This window comes from Peromyscus eremicus, chromosome 4 (assembly GCF_949786415.1).
Source record: "Peromyscus eremicus chromosome 4, PerEre_H2_v1, whole genome shotgun sequence".
In the NCBI taxonomy this organism is placed as follows: Eukaryota; Metazoa; Chordata; class Mammalia; order Rodentia; family Cricetidae; genus Peromyscus; species Peromyscus eremicus.
This window is the reverse complement of record NC_081419.1, coordinates 117,573,184-117,593,311: the sequence shown is the minus strand read 5'-3', so window position 1 is coordinate 117,593,311 and position 20,128 is coordinate 117,573,184. Positions and strand designations below refer to the sequence as shown.

The 20,128-nt window shown below is 44.5% G+C and overlaps 1 protein-coding gene across 2 annotated transcripts in view; it reads right to left on the bottom strand.

Annotated features, from left to right (window-relative positions):
- Window positions 1-354: 354 nt before the first annotated feature.
- Window positions 355-20,128, bottom strand: part of Pcsk2 (proprotein convertase subtilisin/kexin type 2) — a 245,033-nt gene continuing 225,259 nt past the window's right edge. For both annotated transcript variants that reach the window (XM_059259622.1, XM_059259623.1), the window contains 4 exons: window positions 18,996-19,211; window positions 16,945-17,045; window positions 11,533-11,760; window positions 355-841 (listed from right to left, as the gene is read on the bottom strand). In XM_059259622.1, coding sequence (XP_059115605.1) covers window positions 355-841; window positions 11,533-11,760; window positions 16,945-17,045; window positions 18,996-19,211 — 1,032 coding nt within the window. The remainder of the gene's footprint in view (window positions 842-11,532; window positions 11,761-16,944; window positions 17,046-18,995; window positions 19,212-20,128) is intronic.

The window sequence follows — 20,128 nt, the reverse complement described above, 5'->3', positions numbered from 1 at the left end:
AAGTGTGGCTTTTTAGGTGCATTCTTTTTCCTTCTCAGATATGAAAAAAACTGAGGGAAAAGCTGTCCTTGTTTTGTTTACAGTGTATCACCCATTTACGTGGCAGAAATAAAGGTCGAGTCACACATAGGACATAGATGTTGGTAGGAACGCTATATTTGGGCTACAGAATAAAAACGATTGCTTCCATTGTAGTGAAAAGAATCATTGACACTGAGCAAAGCCGCAGACCAGGCTAGGGTCGCTTGTGTGGGGGTAACAGGAATTGCTGGGTGGCTGGTGGCTGCCAGGACGCTGGAGCAAGGACAGAGGCAGAGACAGGGAGGAGGGGGTGGCGGAGATGGAAGCATGGCCCTAGTTCTTCCTCAGGATACTTTGCAGACTCCTCTCCACGGCTTCATCCAGCTCCTCCTCCAGCTCTTGTTTCTTGGACATGGCCAGCTTAGACTGGTAATCCCTCACCACCTGATCGATGTATGGGGCACTTTGTGTGCCATGTAACATCAGAGTCCATTCCTTCAGCAATCCCTTCTGTGGTGCACTGCCCACAAACCCCAGCTCCAGGGTCCAGGTCCCTCGGGCATCCTCCCCCCAGGTGTGGGTGGTCATGAAAGGCCACTTGTCAAAGCCCACCTTGGAGTCGTCGTCTCTTGGACGCCGGCTCAGCAAAATGGACTTGGTGCCCATGGGGGAGGTCATGTTGATGTTCAGGTCTCCTCTCCTGGTCGCATTGACTGTGATGACAGCTTGGACATGTTCAAGGTAGCGTACGAAGTTTTCTTTCCCCTCACATGCATTTGTTTGGAGGGTCAGTACCAACTTGCCGGTGGGTGGTATTTTCCTGAGGGCAGAGAGAGAAGAGATTTGGTAAGAGAAGGTATGCAGGCCATGAGAAGGGCTTTCAAGACACCATCTGTAGCAGGAAGAGAAAGTGCTTTGAGATTAATTATTGAGACTGACTTGGGTTTTGATTTTCACATCAACTGTGAATCTGAGCAGGGAACCTTCCCTGTAAAGGAAAGGTAGCCAGTTTGGTGTCCTTACATCTAAGTCCTCTCTGAGTCACCTGCAACTACAGCTCTCACGTAGCCTGCCCACCTTCCACTTCAGCTGTCTCCCAGCTTCTTCCCTGCCAACATCGTGGGCATCTGCTCAGTCTGTGTGAAGGACACCTAAAAGTGTCAGGGATTTAGCTCCTCAGGGACAGTCCTCTACCAATGACTGACAAGATGTGTTCCATAAATGTTCTCTGGCATCCCTGTTTCTTAGTGGAATGACTCAGTGTCCCAAACTGGCAAGGTCTTGTCCTAGGGTTAACTTTAGGAGTGACTCAGATGGAGGCAAAAGTTCATAATGACTTTCTTTTCTTTTTTAAAGTACATTTAAAATTTGTTCTTTGACAATTTCCTACATGTATACAATGTATCTTTATCGTATCTATCCCCCTCTTTCCCCATCCCACTCCCCAACGCGTCTCCCTAAAAAAAAAAGGCCAACCCACTAAGTCCACTTAATGCTGCCTGTACATACATGGATGTGGGGCTGTCCACTAGAGCGTGGGTGACCTGCAGGTGGCCACACCCTGAATAAAAATGACTTTCCTTCCCAGAGCAGCTATCAGTTGCCAGAAGCTCCTCAGGAAGGGGTGGAGGCACACGGGCCCCTCTCTTATCTTGGCTGGAATGTTAAGGGCTCCAGCATGTGCGGATTGTGTGCAGGTGAGCACAGCTGCTGTGCATTTAGGAATGCAACGGCCATGTCAAGGCCAGAGAACAGCATTTCCCAGCTCTCTCCCTTATCCTCTGGTTCTTACATTCTGTCCTCTCTTCCCCGTGTTTTCTGAGTCTTGGGGATTTGGTACAAGTGTTCCACTTAGGGCTGAGCACTCAATATCATTTATTCTCAGCACTTTGTCTGGTTATGAGCCTCTGCATTGACAGATAACTGCATGGATACTGCAAAAAGAAGTCTCCATCATGCCTTTCGTTTAAAGTGCTGTAGACCTTGATGAGTGGGAGCTGCTGCTGGTTTAATGGTTCCTACAGACTGAATACTCCCTATTGCAGAGGCTTGGGACTAGAAGGACTTTAGATTTGGAATATTGGAATATGTGCTTATGCATTGTGGAGATGGAAGCCAAGGCTAAATAGAGAACTCATGTATGTTTCATATCCTTATATGCCATCCTGAAGGTAATCATAAATAATATTTTTATCTATGCAGTGATGCTTTAACCAGAATCTGTCACATGAGAGCCAGTGTGAGATTTTCAGAATCTTGGAGCATGTTTGATTCTTAGACTAGGGACGTTCAACTGTTCTACCACTAAAAATGCCAAAGTTGGTTTAATTCATTCTAGTGAAAGATCTGGCCACTCTGGGAGTGTGTTTGACCAGAGTTGGAGAGGCCAGCCCAGGCATTCTCCATGCCACCTCTCCTTACAGCGCAACTCCTCATTGAGGAATATCTTTGAATGTGCAAAGCTCTAAGCTTCCTGTACTAGACACAGACTACTTGGGACCACATGGTGCAATGGGAAGACTACAGAGTCTGGGGACACACTTATTTGAATTAGGATACAGCTTTTACACGTATGGGTTATGAGAGACTGGAAAATTATGCGTTTGAAGTGTGACTATTGCGGGTGGACTTGTGAGGTTAGTGACTGTGTAAAAGCACCAACCACAGTGCCTGCTACATAGTATGTGTTAGGGCTCTTCCCTGACTCCTTGTCTATGGAATACCCCCTTTCTACATGGCTTTGCATTTAGAGCTCCAAATAATACATATTTGTTTGTTTTTAAGGAATGATAGTTATTTTAAAATGTGCATCTTGTAGAACACATCTACAAAAGATGCTCATCACAGAGAACCAACTTGGTGCCAAGCCTGATTCTGTAGTACCCTTGGAATTGAGATCACATGCTCGAGAGGGTTTTTGGAAGCACATGCTGTGTTTGATTAATCAAGGCATACTCTCCTGAGCCATTTGAAAACTGTGATGGTTAACAGTGGTTGTCAATTGGCAATTAACACTGGCTCCAGAACCAGCTAGGACAGACACAAGGCTCCAGGCACATCTGGGAGGGATCATTTAGACTCAGATTAGCCTCTGATAATGTTTCTGAGGAATTATTTTGATTAGGTTAGTTGCTGTTACCATTCTCTGGATGGGGACCCTGGGCTGTATGATAAGCTGGGTCCTGGCATTCACCATTCTCTGCTTCTTGACTGTGGATGGAACTTGACCAGTTGCCTCATGTTGCCACTCTTGTGACTTCTCTGCCATGATGGTCTGTGACCTTGAATGGTAGCCTGATAAGTTGCTTTGGGTAGGGTACTTTACCATGGCAACTGTCAAAGTAACTCAGGTAGAAAATACGTGTTTCCACGAGCGAGGCAGCACCAAAGCTCCTTAACACAGGAAGCAGCCACTGGTTATGGAGAGCCAGGGGTGGTGGGGGAAATGGCCTTTTGGTCCTAGGCTCTTGAGAATTTATTGACAAGCAGTCATAAAACCAGCCTTGGAAGTCAGGTTATATTCACATGTGTATACAGAGTGTATTTTTAAATGACTGGGTTGGCACTGGCCTATAGAACTTCCTACTGTGAAGGAAGTGTTCTGTACCTGTGCATTCCAGTACAGTAGGCACTGGCTACATATGGCAACAAAACACTTAAAATGCAGCTAGCGCCGGGCGGTGGTGGTGCACGCCTTTAATCCCAGCACTCGGGAGGCAGAGCCAGGCAGATCTCTGTGAGTTCAAGGCCAGCCTGGTCTCCAAAACGAGTTCCAGGAAAGGCGCAAAGCTACACAGAGAAACCCTGTCTCGAAAAACCAAAAAAAAAAAAAAAAATGCAGCTAGCATGAGTGAAGAGCTGAAATTCTACTTTAAAATTTTAATTTAATTAACTTTTTATTCATTGATTTTGATAGTTACTCCCACACATGAGAGGTGGAAACTGGTTTTTTTTTTTTTTTTTTTTTTTTTTTTTTTTTTTTGTTGAATTTGAACCTGATAAGGAGAGCAAGATGTGAGAGAGTTCCTGGGCTTCTGTTTTTATGGTCGTCAGTTTCTTCCTGGCTCACAGGTTCTGGGAAAGTGTAGATTTGGCAATGCAGGATTTCTGGCCATCCTTTTGGTGGTGTCTAGAATGGCTGGCACCTTATGGTATTAGGGAAATTCTATAGTCTGCCATGGGGTTTCTGTGAAGATAGGAGCAGGTCTAGAAGAAGGACTCTAGAAGGTGGACTCTGAGGGAGCTGGGATTTGCAAAGAATGATGCCAGGAAGATGCATGGCATGAGTCTGAATGTTATATTCTATTCCTACCTTGTATTATGGGCTCCCTTGAAAAATTCAATAAGGAAACTCACAAGCCAACAACTAGCATGTTCCCTGTAATAACTGCCCTTGATACCACAGAACTCACTTAATATCTGCTGAACGCAAGTCATTATTAGTTGGGTATAGAGGCGCACACCTGTAATCCCAGCACACAGGGCGCTAACAGGAGAAGCATGAGTTTCAGGCTAGCCTGGGCTACATAACAAGTTTGAGTTGATGCTGGTCTACATAGGAAGGCCTTGTTGCAAAACAAACAATGAACAAGACAAGACAAAACAAAACAAAACACCACCACCCACCTCCAGTACTCTATTATCTTAATGATTCAGTCCACATAGGAGATGAATCTCTGGTCACAGAGAAGTTGTTTTTCAGTTCCAATAGTATCCAGGATACTTAGGGACTGGAGTAACTTAGGGATGTTCACTTTTCAAGTGAGTTTGTAGAAATTTTGGCAGAAAAGTGACATTACTTCCTTTTGAGAAAATAGAACATATTTCTTTGATTGTCTAAGAATTAGAGGTAGGACCCACAGGCAGAGCTCGGGAAATCCTTCAGAAGAGGGGGAGGAAGAACTGTAGGAGCCAGAGGGGTCAAAGACACCATGAGAACACAGTCCACAGCATCAACTAACCAGGGCTCACTGGGGTTCAGAGACTGAACGGACAAACAGGGAACCTCTTTGGGTCTGATCTAGGTCCTTTGTATATATGTTATGGTTGTGTAGCTTGGTGTTCTTATGGGACTTTTAACAGTTGGAGTAGGGGCTGTCTCTAACTCCTTTGCCTGCTTTTGGGACCCTTTTCTTCCTACTGAGTTGCCTTGTCTGGCCTTGATATGAGGGTATGTGCTTAGTCTTATTGTAACTTGTTATGCCTTGGTTAGATTGATATCCCTGGGAGGCCTGCCCTTTACTGAAGGGAAGCAGAGGAGGAGTGGATTTGGAGGAGAGGGATGTGTGTGTGTGGGACTAGGAGGAGAGTAGAGGAGGGGATATATGAGAGAATTAAAAGAAATGGAAAAAGAGAATCATAGATAGGAGAGCACCTTAGCTTGTAGTCATTGTTCTCTAAACAGTACAGTATAAGAACTATCTATTTAACATTTACTTTATTTTATATACGTATCTAGAGATGAGGTATAGCACACAGGGGAGTGTGTCACAGGTTATGGTAGGACACTGTTTTACAGGAGTATTCATTGATGTCCCAAGCATCTGTGGTCCTGGAGCAAAGACTCCACACCGTGAGATAACTATATTTTTCAGGGGTTTCTTATTTATTTAGTTTTTTCTCCTCACTTGTATTTTGGTCTTACTACAGTGGCGGCATCTTGTTTTTATAAAAAAAAATAGAAAAAATGAAATGAAAAAATAAGATCTGTGCTTGGGAAGAGTTAGCTCAGAAGAAGTTAAAATAGGAGGTGGCTGTGGAGTAGATATTTTTGAATAGTCATAGAGTGCCTGTTCTTAGGCCATGTTCTGGAACACCTTCAACGCAGACACTCACCAAGACACTTCAGAGCAGCTGACCTTACAGGAGGAGATGCACAAAAGCCTGGTGCTCAAGTCCTCTAAAGAAAACCCCGGGGATCTGGGGGTGGCTCATACCTTTATCTTGTTGTATATTGCTTTAACCAAGCAGTCAGTTGACTCCTGCCTAGAAGCAGCATTTCTCAGTGTGCCCCATGGAATGCCTGTGCCATGGACACCTTCAACTGTCTAATTGTGATTCTTTCATTAGCCATAGACAGCAGCCACTCTTTTCCAAGTACGTACAATGCCTACAGTCTTGCATTTGTGAGCACTCCCAGTGGGATGATCATTTGGCGGTTCCTTTTCTGCACACGATAGGATCAGGGGCCCAATGACCCACACAGGAAGACACTGTGTGTCAGAAGTGCTGGGCAGGGCTGCACAGGTGTTAAGGGGCAAAGCACACTTTTTTCCTCTCTCCTCCATGCCTCTTCTGGCATTCACATCAGGTTTTAACACATTTCCCCAAATTTGTCTGGAATTCAGTTGGAACACACACTCAGCTAGAGGAGCTGCAGCAACGGTTCCCTTGGGGTGCACAGAGGGTGGGAGGTGGGAGTGGCCTGAACTCAGTGCTCCCCTCTGCACAGGTGACCCGGCAGCCGAGTTCATTCTGTTCTTTGCACATGGCTGGCACCGCTGGTCACAGCCGGTTTTCTTTTCCCTTTGATCCTCCTTGAGCACCCTTCACTGAGTCTCTTGATAAAGTTCTTTAGAAAATTGCTTTTCAAATGGACTCCTTCTCTGGGCAGATAAATGCCAAGGAAACCCATATGCCTGACAATCACCGCTCCTACCGCTCTCTCTGCCTTATGAGCTGTTTGTGTGCAGCCTGAGTGTCGAGGGAAGCGGCAGTTGTGGAGGCTGTTCATTCCTCCATCAAAGCTCCTTGCAAGTGTGAGTCCAGGGTCTTCTCTGTCAAGAGGGCATGGTCAACCCTACGCTGCCCACCAAGCTCTCCTGTCCAGCCTCTGAGTTCTCTGAGACCATGATGCTATGCTGTCTGTGTGTGAGGCCTGGACAGTGGCTCTCCAGCAACAGAAGCACAAGTCCAAGGCTGTGACATGGACTGGCCAGGCATGCTCCTAGCCTCGAGCTCTTGACACTCTGCGTGGAGCTGATCTTATTAAATTGCCATTTTCCGTTCTGTTTGCCCTGTTCAGCAACTCTCCTGCCAAGGAGAACTGTAGATGAGTCTTGGTGCCGACAGTAGCCACTATCTACTGGTGGCTACTTCTGCATAAACTACTTGGAATCAAATCAAATAGAAACCGTAGTCACTCAGCTCTCCCACTCCAGTGCTCCGCAGCCATCCACTATTATTTTGGATGGTGCAGCTAGAAAACATGTCACTACCCATAAAGCCTCACAGCTCCAAATTTCTCAAGAAATGCTTTTAAACTTTACCAAGAGACACACTAGTAAAGGCTTCTACAACTGTCTTCAGGCACAGGTAGTTCTGCTGAGCAGGGTTGAGCCCTAAGTAACCTAGGCAGTCACGTGTCCCAGTACTCTCTGTTCAGTTACTTCCAGAGGACACTGGATGAGCCACAGTGACAAAGTATCGACAATGACAGTTATGGCTTTTTGGGGTGTGTGTGTGCAGGGAGGAACCACTCCATAGGTAGGTTTTCAAAGTCTTCAGGAGACGTATTGGAAACCCCCTCCCCCCAGGAATCACCCCCTTCAGTGCAGACTCACTGAGACACAGAAGGGACCATATGGCCTCCATTCAAATCCAGTCTTGGCCACTCAGTAGCTAGGTGACCATCAGCATGCCCTCAACCTTTGCCAGTCCCTGACTTATAAAGACACCACTGAGCTCCCAGCAGGACTGCCACAGAGCCGGATATAGGGTCCGAGAACATGGTAGGTCATTTGGTCAATGAATTAAGGTCAGAGTCATATAGTGAAAAGAGCCTGGGCCTTGCCCTTTCCTTTAGTCCTGGTTTGGTCTCCCTTGACCTTGACTATATTTCTACTGCCTTCTGCATCTCAGCCTCCTCATCTGTAGAAGGTAACAGTGATAGAACACATCTCCCAGGCTAATATTGGCTACATACAATATATGTAAAAGCTTCCAGAAACTCTTTAGAGTAGCCATTTTTATCTCTTATATTCTAAGAGACTAGATTTTTTTTTTTTTTTTTTTTTTTTTACCAGACCTTACAGCCAAGTTAAGAATACAACTTGAGGTCACTTAAGATTTAGCCTGATGTTTTGCTGGGTGCTCAGCCTGTTTAACTTACTTTTAAGAGAACAGTATAACAACCAGTCTTACTTGTCTTAGATTTCCCATGTAATCTGCTTTTACAGCTTAAGCTAATGGATAGCTTCAATCTTAAATTATCCATCTTAAATTATCTTAAATCTTAAATTATCTGGTCCAGAGAGAAATGCACATATGTTATGATAATCATTTGTTGAAAACAGCAAACAGGCCAAAAGCAACCTTATACAACAAATATCTGCAATAAATGTTGGAAGCAGCATAGAGATATTTGATAGAGGCATGCTTGCAGTATTGAATGCTTTAGGGTCAGTTGAAGCAAATAACTTAATCCCCTGCAAAGCTGTTAAAGATTTCTATAAAACATTCCTCATCCCTTCCTCATGTGATGCTGATTAATGAATACAGACCAAAGCCCTTTGCTAGGGACACTTAGGCAGCACACAGGCATAGGTACCCACACAGCAATAGTGATGGTCACAGATACAGGACACAGACACAAACACAGACAGGCCAGTAACTATATTGGCAGACAGATGAAAGACACAGGGAGAGAAATGGAGAATTCAAACTTGGGCTTGCTCTTGGTCAAATCAATCCAAGAGGGAAGTGCTAACTTTTCTTCCCTTAAACACCGATGCATTTTGGTGCCTCTGAGGCTGTCTTTAATGCATTTACCTGATACATGTATCTATAAAATCACTTGGAGCTTGTGCTTTTAGATGACCATGGGTCCTGGTGTGAGTCTTTGCTTTCCTATTCAGTATGGACTGAAGTGATGCTTTATGAGATAATGGAATGGCTCATGGGGAAAGTGTGGGGGTTCTGCAAGGATGTGTTTTATGCCACTTTCTTGGACTCAGTGAGTAGACAGTGAGGATGCTCATCCAGGGAGGATGCTCATCCAGGGAGGACGTTCATCTATGGGAGGATGTTCATCCAGGGAGGATGTTCATCTATGGGAGGACGTTCATCCATGGAAGGATGCTCAACTAAGGAGGATGCTCAATCAAGGAGGATGCTTATTCAGGGAGGATGCTCAATCAAGGAAGATGTTCATCCACGGAGGATATTCACCAATGACTGTTCATCTAGGGGGAATGTTCATCCATGGGGGAATGCTCATTTACAGAGAATGCTCATCAGTGGAAGGATGCTCACTATGGGAGAATGCCTGCTCACAGGTGGATTGTCCCCCATGAGAATATGCTAGTTCACTGGAGGATGAACACCCAAACCTTTCCATCGGAGGATGCTTTAAACATAAAGCACAAATTGGAATTCACACAAGAACCAGACAATTATTTCTTCCTGAATCTTAAGAGATTACTATCTTACTTTTTCCTAAAGTGTGAGCTAGGAGTGTTTGAAATCATGGAAGAAAGGAAGAGGCAAAGTTACATTGACTAGGTGCCCACCATGTGCCAGCTTTATACTGTGTGTCACTAACACCCCTCAGAAAGAGGCACCGATTCCATTGTGCTGGTAAAGGATAAAAGAAGATGCCCTCCTGGAGCCCAAAGAACTCAAGAAGCGTATTCATTCCCATGGGAAAAAAGCCTGCATCTTACCTTTCACTAAAGTATAAGAAAGACTTTGCTTCTGTTTTGTTCACGAATGTGGGACCTGATACAGAATGGCCTTAGCCCTTTCTCACACCCTGTTGTGAGAGCTTTTTCACATCTTATATTGCATACGTCTTGCAGTAACCTTTTAAAAAAACAGTCTTGCTGTGTAACCTAGGCTTTGTAATTCTCCGGTCTCAGTTTCTCCAGTGCTGAGATCACAGGTGTGTGGAACTATGCCTGGCTTTGCAGTGGCATTTCCCCAGTCACTGCTCTGAATTCATCATGTATATTATACACATACAATAAGTTAGATGTCCATTAGAACTTCCTGTTTAAAGGAGAGAACATGCACTGCTTTGTCACAAATTGACTTTTAAAAACACTGTGATGTTGTCAATCAAACTGACTTTCTTTGTAAGCCTGCATACTTTCTCTAATGAGTTCAAAAACATTAGGTTGAGCTGGAGTTTGTAGATTCCATACTGCCAAAGGGGTCAGGTCACAAAGACTGGAAACTGGTAAAATAGGGGGTCAGAAAGGTCAAGAGCTTGGTGGAGAGGTCTAAATTGGTGTGGTTCAAATTTGGATTCAGGTCCGGGTAACTGACTACAGCAGCTGCAGAGCATCTAAGACCAAAGGGAAACAGAGGGGGGATGCCATCTTAGCACGGTTAAGTCTCGTTAAGCTCAGAGGTGAAGTCTCACAACGGAAAACTCAGCAGTGGGAGAGAATGAGAGATTACTACACGCAACATCGTAGCTGCATCTCACAAATTCAGTGTTGAGCAAAATAAATCAGAAACAGAAGCCCCTGTATTGTCTGATTCCAGCTAAATTCAAGAACTGGTAGAACTAATCTACAGCGAGAGGAATAAGAACAGTGGCTGTTGGTGGCGTGTGTGTCCTGATTGGAAGGGAACATAGGGACATTTCCAGGTGGATGGGATACGCCATCTTTCTAGTGGGTGATGGTTTCCCAATTGCATATATTTATCAAAACTCAAATAATACTGGTGAACACCTCTGCAATCCCAGCACTCTGGAGGCAGGAGAATTGTGAGCTCAAGTCAGCTTATATTACACTGTCATATCTTATTTTAATCCTGCTCTGTGATTTTCATGGTATATATGTAATAAGGATAGAAAGAAATGAAATGAAGTGGTCTCTTTACTGACCAATTCTCTTGTCACACAGGGAGATGGGATGAAGAGTAGCTGTACTTGACACAATCAGTGGCTTCTGTGTGGAGAACTCACTCAGACCCCTCTAAATCACAGCCCACCTCATGTAGAATAAAATCAAGTCCTTCCTTTGTCCCACAGATAAGAGTGAACAATAGTGGTAGTCCCACAATGGGTCACTCTTCAACAGTCAAGATAAACTACATACCTTGAATGTGGTCAAATCTCATAAATACAATTTTCCTCATAAGAATATAGATATAAAAGAGAACATAATATAGGTTCCATTTATATTAAATATAGATTAGGCAAATCAGTCTATGGAGTTAGAATAGTGATTGCTCTTGGGGAGATGATGAGGGATTACAGTGTGCCTCTGGGACATTAGTCATATTTATTACTGGTCTACATGCTTGCTATATTGGCTGATCAACCTGTGTACCTAAAAATAATGCTATAAACTATGGGAATGGTTACAACATAGGTTCTAAGTTGCACAACTGTGTTCTGGGTCATGGTCCCTCCGCAGTTGTGTATCTCTATAGCTTCTCCCAGAAGCTGGTTGTCCCAGATGAAACCCAGGGTGGTTCCTGCCATGGAGAGGGACCCTGGGATTATCACCAATGGGGGTACCTTCCACATGTGGCAGGAGAAGTATTGCCCCTACTTACTCAGGGTTCTGCACGGAGCCTCCCACACAATGGAATCTCTCAGGGACCGTTTTCCAGTCTTTAGCCATTTTCACCATGGCACCTGCATCCAGGACGCCGTAGCCAAAGAGGTGATTAAATTCCAGGCCAACCCCATTCCGTCGCCACTGATGGACCTCATCGTGAAGCTGGTTCCGCTTGGAGGTGAGCACAGTCAGATGTTGCATGTCTCTCCAGGTCAGATCCAGGCTGGTTGCAGGAGGCAGAGTGCAGAGCGGAGGTAAGAGCGAGGAAGGAAGATCACAACGACTAAGGTGAGTAACACTCAGGACATGTCCCCCCAGGAGAGTTTGGAATATCTGTGAACTCTTAACTCACGGAAGGTGTTCATGCCCTATCTAGAACCATGGTATATGTGGTTATGAAGGAGCAAGCCCAGCCCTTCCCCATTCTCTGGCTTCCTGTCTAGTCATGTGAGTCCTTCCTCAACCTCTTGCTCCTGCCATGACCAGAATGGCCCTCACAAGAAGCTAAACAAAAGGGTCACTTGACCTTGGGCTTCCAGTTCCAAATTGTGAGCTAAATAAACCTCTTTTCTTCATTAAATACCTAGCACCAGGGATTTTATTATAGTAAGGGAAAATGAACTCCTATAGGGAAATACTATAGGATTCCATTTATTTAAATCATAAAAACAGAAACAACTCATTTATGCTGTTGGGAATTGGGTTAGCATTAGTTTTGGGAGTCACAGCTGAAAGGGAATGGGGGGGGTGCATTTTCTAGTGCTTGCAGTGTGTGAATTCTTAATCTGGGTGCTCACTGCCTGGTGCACTCCATGTCTGAAATGAGGCTGTCAGTTTAAGGCAGGAACAATACCTTCAACATAGTTGTATCCCCAAGGCACAAGGCAGCCTCTTGACGATGTTCACTATGGTCTTTGGAAACCAGTGTCCATTACCGCTCAGTGTTAGTTTTTAAAAGTGCAAGTCATGACTTATTCGTGAGCTAGGGAAACAACTCACTGTACAGGCAATCTACCTGGGCTGCAGGCTAAAACTTTCTCTGGGGACGTTTGCGATCCCTCCACTCAGTCCACATCACAGACAAATTAAATCATAGTCTCTGGGTGTGAGAAGTAGCTGCTGGGGATTGTTAGCAATCCCAGAGCATTCTAGTAGACAAGACTGAGATGAGTGAGAGGATATCTAATGAGACTGTCTCAAAAATGAATAATCATTAATTGATAAGATAGATTAGAATAGAAAAGGAAGATGATGGACAGATGTAAAAGGATATTAGTATTTCCATGAAACATTTGGGGTTGGTGTGCTGGGTTGTAATGCAGAATTAGCTTTTTACTGAGAGTCATGGGGGGAGGCAGGGAGGCCCGCTGTGAACTACTGTTCTCTTCAGAAGCCAATCAACCAAAAGGACGAGGATTCTTTTCAGGAGCCAAACAATTGAAAGGACAAGAAATGATACAATTCATTTGGCAAAATTTCAACACATTCAAAGGTCATTGGTTTGGAACTCGGAATCAGAGCCAAAGTGCTCCGGTAAGCCACATGCTCCCCCAACACTGAGCCGCAGCTTCAAGGGAGAAGGTTCAAAGGCAGGTCAGTGCGTTTGGGAAGCTCCTGAGCACACTGGGCGCATCCAGATGCTGGTTGCGGCTAACTTGCCAGGTTTTTCTAGAGTGGGATTCTGAGTTTTTAAATGCCAGAAGTGTTGACAAATGAGAATCTGAGGGACCCAGAGGCTGGCCAGCAGGTGGAGGGGCTTTCGTGTCCACCATACAGAGGTGTTGTTCCTCCCCAGACACCCTGGGGAGGATCGCCTCACGTGCTCCTCTGGAGTTTTCCTCGTGAGTGGGCTGGTGGGGGTGGGGCAGAACAGAGATCTTGTCACTTCTGAGATAAATGAGAAGAGTCTAGATTCATTTAACTCTGTGTGTGGCATTATCTGGGCTAGCTGTTTATGTGCATGTGTGAAGTAAAGTTGGGTTCCTCCTAATTGCCTCTCTGAGAAGTTCCAGGATTGATAGAATACACTGTTCTACAAAATAGATATTTCACTAACTTGCCCTAAGCTTTAACCCTACTATATCAGCTCAAGATGCACAGGCAACAGCTATTAAATAATGGCAAAATAAAATTGCAGAATATCTATAGTATTAAAGGCTGTTGTGTTGGAAGCTATAGATAGCTAACATGACACATTCTTCACAGTTCTGTGAAGCGGTTGGGCTACTAGGTCACATGTATGTGAAAAGGTACCGCACATGACATATTCCATACATGTCTGTTGAGTGTCTACCACATCCAGGCACTGGGCTAATTGTATATAGCCATGTCAAAGGAAATTCCTTTTACAGAGTGTATGGCTTAGGGGACAGGTGGGTAACTCAGTATTGAAATGGTGCAAGTTGTCATGATACAGGAACTCAGGCTGCTTCAGGAGCCATCAGTGTAGGCCCTGAGATGTCCCAGACAGAGAGCTTCATTGTGGTCCTCAGGCCTCCCAAAGCAGAATCATCTGGGTACTAGTGTCAAAGGTAGATTCCCAGAGCTTTTGAATCAGCATCCGCGAAGCTATGAACATGAGAATTAGGAGTAAGACGATGTCCCAGATGTCTCCTGCACACACTGACAATAGAGACCATGGGCTTGAGATGGTGTTTTTGATCTTGGCAACATCTTGTAATCATCAAGCGTTGGTAAACAATATGTCAGGGCAGATAGGTTTGAATTCCATGGGATTGCTACTGATTCTATGCTGGCACTGCCTCTGCCACGCCCAGCAGTCAGGCTGAGAAAAACTCCAGCTTTAGACTCAAGCAGCCAAGAGCTTGTGTGAATCCCATTGCGTGAATTTGGGTAAATTACCTCAACATCTGAGTCCCAGCTTCATCGGTTTACTATGGGGAAGAGGTCTCAAAGGTTTGTTGAGGAGTAAATGTAGATTGTGTGTGTAACCCAGATCATGTGTGTAAAGTATCTCATGCAGTATGGGCACTCAAGAAAGAGCTTGCTATTAGTAACCAAAGCAAGCTAGGAAAAAAAAACAGTTACAGCATTGATAATGATATTTAGCAAGTCATCTGAACTTTGAGGGTGGCCTGATTTTGAATATTTTGCGGATAATATAACAGAAATCAGGACAAGATAATGTCCATATGGACACTGGACAATACCAGGAATTGTCTTTTTCTTTTCATTTCTTCTTTTATTCCTCTTTGCAACAGATGGAGACCACTACAGGAAAACACAACCAATCAAAATGCAGAGTTGTGGAGCTCAGTCCTGATGGATATATCTATAAAACACTCCCACATCTAAGGCTCAGGGAACATTGTGGAAAAGGGGATGGAAAGGCTGTAAGGGCCAGAGGATCAGGGCATTTGCTGTGAGATTCTGTCTCCTAACAAGGTCAGAATCTACCCCCATAAAGTCTCACCAACATGACTGACCAAACATGAGCTGAACAAGGATGCCAAACTGGACAGGGAAAAGCCCATGAGGCCTCAACCCTACACAAAGAACTATAGGCAACCGAGGGAAGCTGGGAGTAGGAGAGGTGCCAGGGAAGAGCACACCAATTGGTTATCCAATACCAAATGGTCAGTCCTGAAATCGTACATACAAATAACATTATACAGACTGAATAGTTTATATTTAGGGATACATATGTATATATGCATGCAATAATAATGAAAAAACAGGTTATGTGTTTGGAGGAGAATTGGGAGGGGTGTATGAAAAGGTTTGGAGGGAGAAAAAGGAAGGGAGAGACAGTGTGATTATATTATAACCTCAAAAATTAAAAAAATTAAAAGAAAAAATAGAATGTCAGTTTTATTCAGAACAGCAACATGCTCAGCAACACTACATTTATCAGCCTTCTTTGAAGTGTGGGGTGGTCTTGTGACTATTTCTAGCCAATGAGAAATAAGTAGAAGCTCTGGGTGGGCTTTCTTGGAAAGTTCATTTGATAAGCATGTGTGCTGATAGGATGGTGATAGGTCCGTGCAGAACCGAGAATCTATTTAGGATTTCAGTAGGCTCATCCTGCCCCACTCCAGCTTACCGAGGTTGCCCATTTTGTGTGTGTCAGGCCCAGGCAAGTGACATTTCGCTTGCCCAGATCCCAAGGAACTGAGTTAAGCCTTGTCCACTGAGGTGGAAAGGCTGAAGAGAGACTCTTATTTGGGCTTGCAGCTGAGTGAGCAAAGCCAGATTAGATCCCAGGGTATGTGCAGACCGTGTGATGAATGGTTTCAGCTTCTGATAATGCCTGCCATACATGAATGAGTTTTGGTTTCTGCGCTTAGGAGGGCAGAGGTATCTGTCCTTCATAGTCAAGTCTGAACAGTGTTCCTCTCGTGGTGTCCTGAAATTTCCACCTGACTTTTGTTGGAAAAGTCAACATCTAGACTGGTAGAATCAATGTCTAGACCGGTACAGAGAGGGGAGAATGAACGCTTGCCTCTTTCGTTTGTTTTTGTTTTCTTGAGACAGGGTCTCTCTATGTAGCCCAGGCTGTCCTCAAATTCCATATTCCCCTGCTTCAGTTTTCCTGAGAACTGAGAGTTCAAGCCTGCACTGTGCCTTGTCTTTTGCAGGTCAAAGAATGTACTGAATATGCGGAGACAGACAAGCAAGTCTGCTAGAAACTGTGGTTACCTAGCAACTGCAGACAAGATGGGAACTTAACTTCTCTACCTGGGAAGCCTGGATCTAACTTCTCACCAGTTTCTGGGTGAGCCAACCTCTAAACTCCCCATATAACCCATGTGCATAGCAGCATGATTTCTGGGGGCCAAAGTGTATTCCTTTAGTGTAAGTCCAGGCTCTGGTTTCTTAGAGAAGGTAAGCAGCACCCTGGCAGGTATTGTCACTGATGCTTAAATCTGAGCCACACCCAGGAGGAGCCACGTCTTATCTGCCACCTAGAGGGCTTCTCAGTAGAACCTATTTCTAGGTCTATTCGGCACAACTTCACTTGCTTTGTTTTGGTGTAGAGAAGTGGATTCTTCTCATACAAGAACAATCTCAATAGTTCTTCATTTAGCTGACTAAGAGTATTAGTGGAGTAAAACAGCTGTGTAACTGACAGAAGATAAAGGAGGGTTTCATAGAGGAAGTCATACTTGTGCGCTGTATTTTGGTGTGTGAATAAGTTGCTGATTCATATTGTGGGTGTTGGAGCCTTCTGCTCTTTCGGGTACATATTTTTACAATGTATGTGTATGACTGTGTGTCATTTAAGGACCATGAGCCTTATGACTTTTATGTCTAGTAGAATTCATTAGCCCTGACTTTCTAGGCTCTCACATCCATTCCTGTCTCTGTGGACACCTGGCATGTGAATGGAGAGGCACACACTAGTCCACCCTTCAGAGATGGCCTCCAGCTCAGAGGTGAAACATACTTAGCCTCTAATGCCAATGCAAACACGCCAGCTGCCTCAGGAGCAGCTGCAGATGTCCCAGAATGTCTCAGAGTACAGTTGCCATACAAGTCTGTGGTGGCCTGGAAGAGAAGACATCAAGTAATGAATGAACAAGCCACACTGTTTGAACCCCAGACAATGAGGATCAGGCTGGTGTCTATTTATCTCATCTGAACTGTTCTGAGTGGTCAGCAGTCGGTGGTGGGTTGAGTTGCACTGGGCGTGGCTTTTGGACTCCTCATCATGAGTCCGTCATGAGATAATCATGACTTGTATCAGCATTTCTTTTCTCTTCCAGAAGGAAAAGGTGGTATTCCCAAAGTGGGAAGACTAAATGTCCAAAGAAAGGGCAGGTTATTCTACCTAGAAAGGGCAGGTTATAGAAAACAAATATTCCTCTCCATCTAAAACTTTGAAAAGATTCCAAGAAACCCTGGTGTGTGCTGGTTATCTCCCCTACTTTATTTAGGGGATACATGGATAACTGAATGTTAAAGGACTTTTCAGTGAGAATGATTTCATTTTCAATATTTGTGAGAGCTGAGTTTTCATTGAGATCATGTATAAACCATAGAAATTCTTCTCCCTCTACAGGGTTCTCAGGAGAGCTTATTGTTTTGAGGAACAAAGGATTAGGAAGATTTAAAGATGGTCTACTGAGAAAATTACAATATTCAAAAGAGGGGCCCTTCCCAAGCCAAGTAGAGCAAGCGTCATAGATAAGGGCTGAAGACAAAAACTTCATCCCTTGGGGCCTCTGGGAAAGGGACTGGACTCCCAGAGGGTAGAGCGAGGTACCATAAACAGAACAGGGTGGAGGCTGCTGTCCCTTGCTTCTTTCTGCTAGGCTCTGGATGGATCAGAAGTCCCATTCTGCTTAGGAGCTGGCATGTCTTCTTCTCAGAAGGCCACCCAGGAGGGCCACAGAGGGATGGGTAGCTGTTAAGGGCCATGTCTCTTGTAGGCAAAAGTCCCCCTCCCCTTGCTCATCTGCAAGGCTGACTGTATGGCCAAGGACGAGAACCCAAAGGAGGATGTGCAGTTCAAACCTTACATGGTAAGAACGACTTTGTTTCAAGCTCCTGTCCTCATGTCTGGGGAAGTCCCAATGGCAGCAGGTGACCCAGTCAAGATGTAGCCTATCCATGACTTTAAATCCTATGCCAAATGTCTGGCTTGGAGGACCAGAATGTGAGCAAAGTAACCAGAGAGGAAGAGATCCTCGAAGTGTTACTGTGCTCTGCAGAGGAGGGAAAGTTTGCTATTGCACCTGGTTGCCCAGGAAGGAAGATGGTTTCCTGGGCGGGGTGTGGGTGTGTGTGTGTGTGGGAGAGAGACAGAGATAGAGACACACAGAGAGAGCCACATAGAGAGATACACAGAGACAACCCTGTGAATCCTAATGTGTTTTTAAAGTCACAAAATTATTTTATAATATGAAGAAATCATACTTTTTCTCCTGAGAAAATACACAGCTGGGCTCACCTTTAGGAGGGTTAAGGAGCCAGAGAAGTCCACCCATGGACACTATTATTATTATTATTATTATTATTATTTTGCTGTACTGGGGATCCAGCCTAGGGTTGAGCCTATGCTAAGGCAAGAGTTCTACCACTTGCAGCCTCATGCCTAGCCTGGTGGTGTTTCTAACTGCTGTAACGCAGGGGTGCTTTCTTGGGGCTTGTGGTGTGATGTGACGCCCCAGTTCTTACAATTATTCCTCTTCTTGTAAGTGGCATGCTGGGAAATATTGATAAACCAGAGCACATCATTACTTGTATGCCAAAGCAAGAAGATACAAAAGAAATCTATGGAAAATAAACTAGAAAAGGTTCATCACGTGATCTTGCTTCCCATCTGCAAAGTGTCGGTCTCCACCTTGATTAAGCACAATTCAACATGGAGAAATTGGACGTTCTTCTCAGAAGGTGTGCTAACTTACAAAAGGAATAGGGTGCAGTTGAGAGACCAGTCTGTCACAGAGGGGCCCCTGGCTGTAAGGAACTGGACAGGAAGTAGCTCGCACATACCACACCAGCCTCGGGATTCCTCTTCCTTCCGTTGCTGAAGGTGGATGCTAACGTGGAAGAACAGCTCTCATCATACAGGGCAGTCCTGCCATCGTTGATGGCTGAGTTGATGGAGATCGTCCACATGCTTGAAGCATAACCATCACAATTGCAGTCATCGTAGCTGCCGCCATCCCCGGAGGCCCACACATAGATGCTGCCTTTGCCCCCACGGCCCTGGTAGAGCAAGGAAGATGTAGTTTCAAGTCCAACATTGAGGAACCAGGAGCCGCAGGGTTCCGGCCTGGGGTTGGGGGAGGGTTTCCTGCCCAGGTAAGGTCCTGGCCTAGGGAGGGTCAGGATTTGAGCTAATGCCGCTATGCAATCAAGTAACTGAAGTTTCATTTTTTTTCTGGGATGGAAACTACATTCATCCAATGGAAGATAGTGGAAATGACCCTTCTCCAAGAATGGTATAATAGACTCACCAGAATTTGTAATTTTAGCTGAGAATAGCAGGCTAACAGAGGCTAGAACATCACTTTAAAACTTACCAATAAATTGACTTTTAAAAAGCCTTAAAATTTACCAATGAATTGGTTTCCAAAATGCTGTAAAGGTAGTATATGCTCATTATAAAAAGTATCAAAGTATACAGAAAAGAAAAGTTAAAACTCCCCGGGGGCAATCATTGTGATCTTATTTTTACATGTAAGTATTCAGTGAAATTTAAGTGTACAGGGCTATGATTATATTAAACTACATAAGATGTATATGTAGATATAGAAACAAAGTATATCTTTAACCAGTATGATATACAAATCTTACATGTGTGTATAGATCCTAGTGGAAATGCTACATGCCGTTTGACCTGTGCAAGGGACCAGCTCTAGGAATAAAGCCTAATGTGGAGAAGTAACAAATAGCCAGTGACATCTGAACTCAAGAGGATGGCATGGTAGTTATCCCATTTGGTCGTTAGTTACAGAAGACAAGCTGTGTTAAACATGACTCGAGTCAGTAGTGCTCCTGTTCAATCCCTGCTCCTAGGGTTTTTATCTCCCCTTGCCCTCTGTGAGTAGTCCCTTCTCTGCCTTATTCAGGATTAGGCCATTTGCTTCTTACTTTTTCCTCTGCTGTCCTTAATGAAGTGA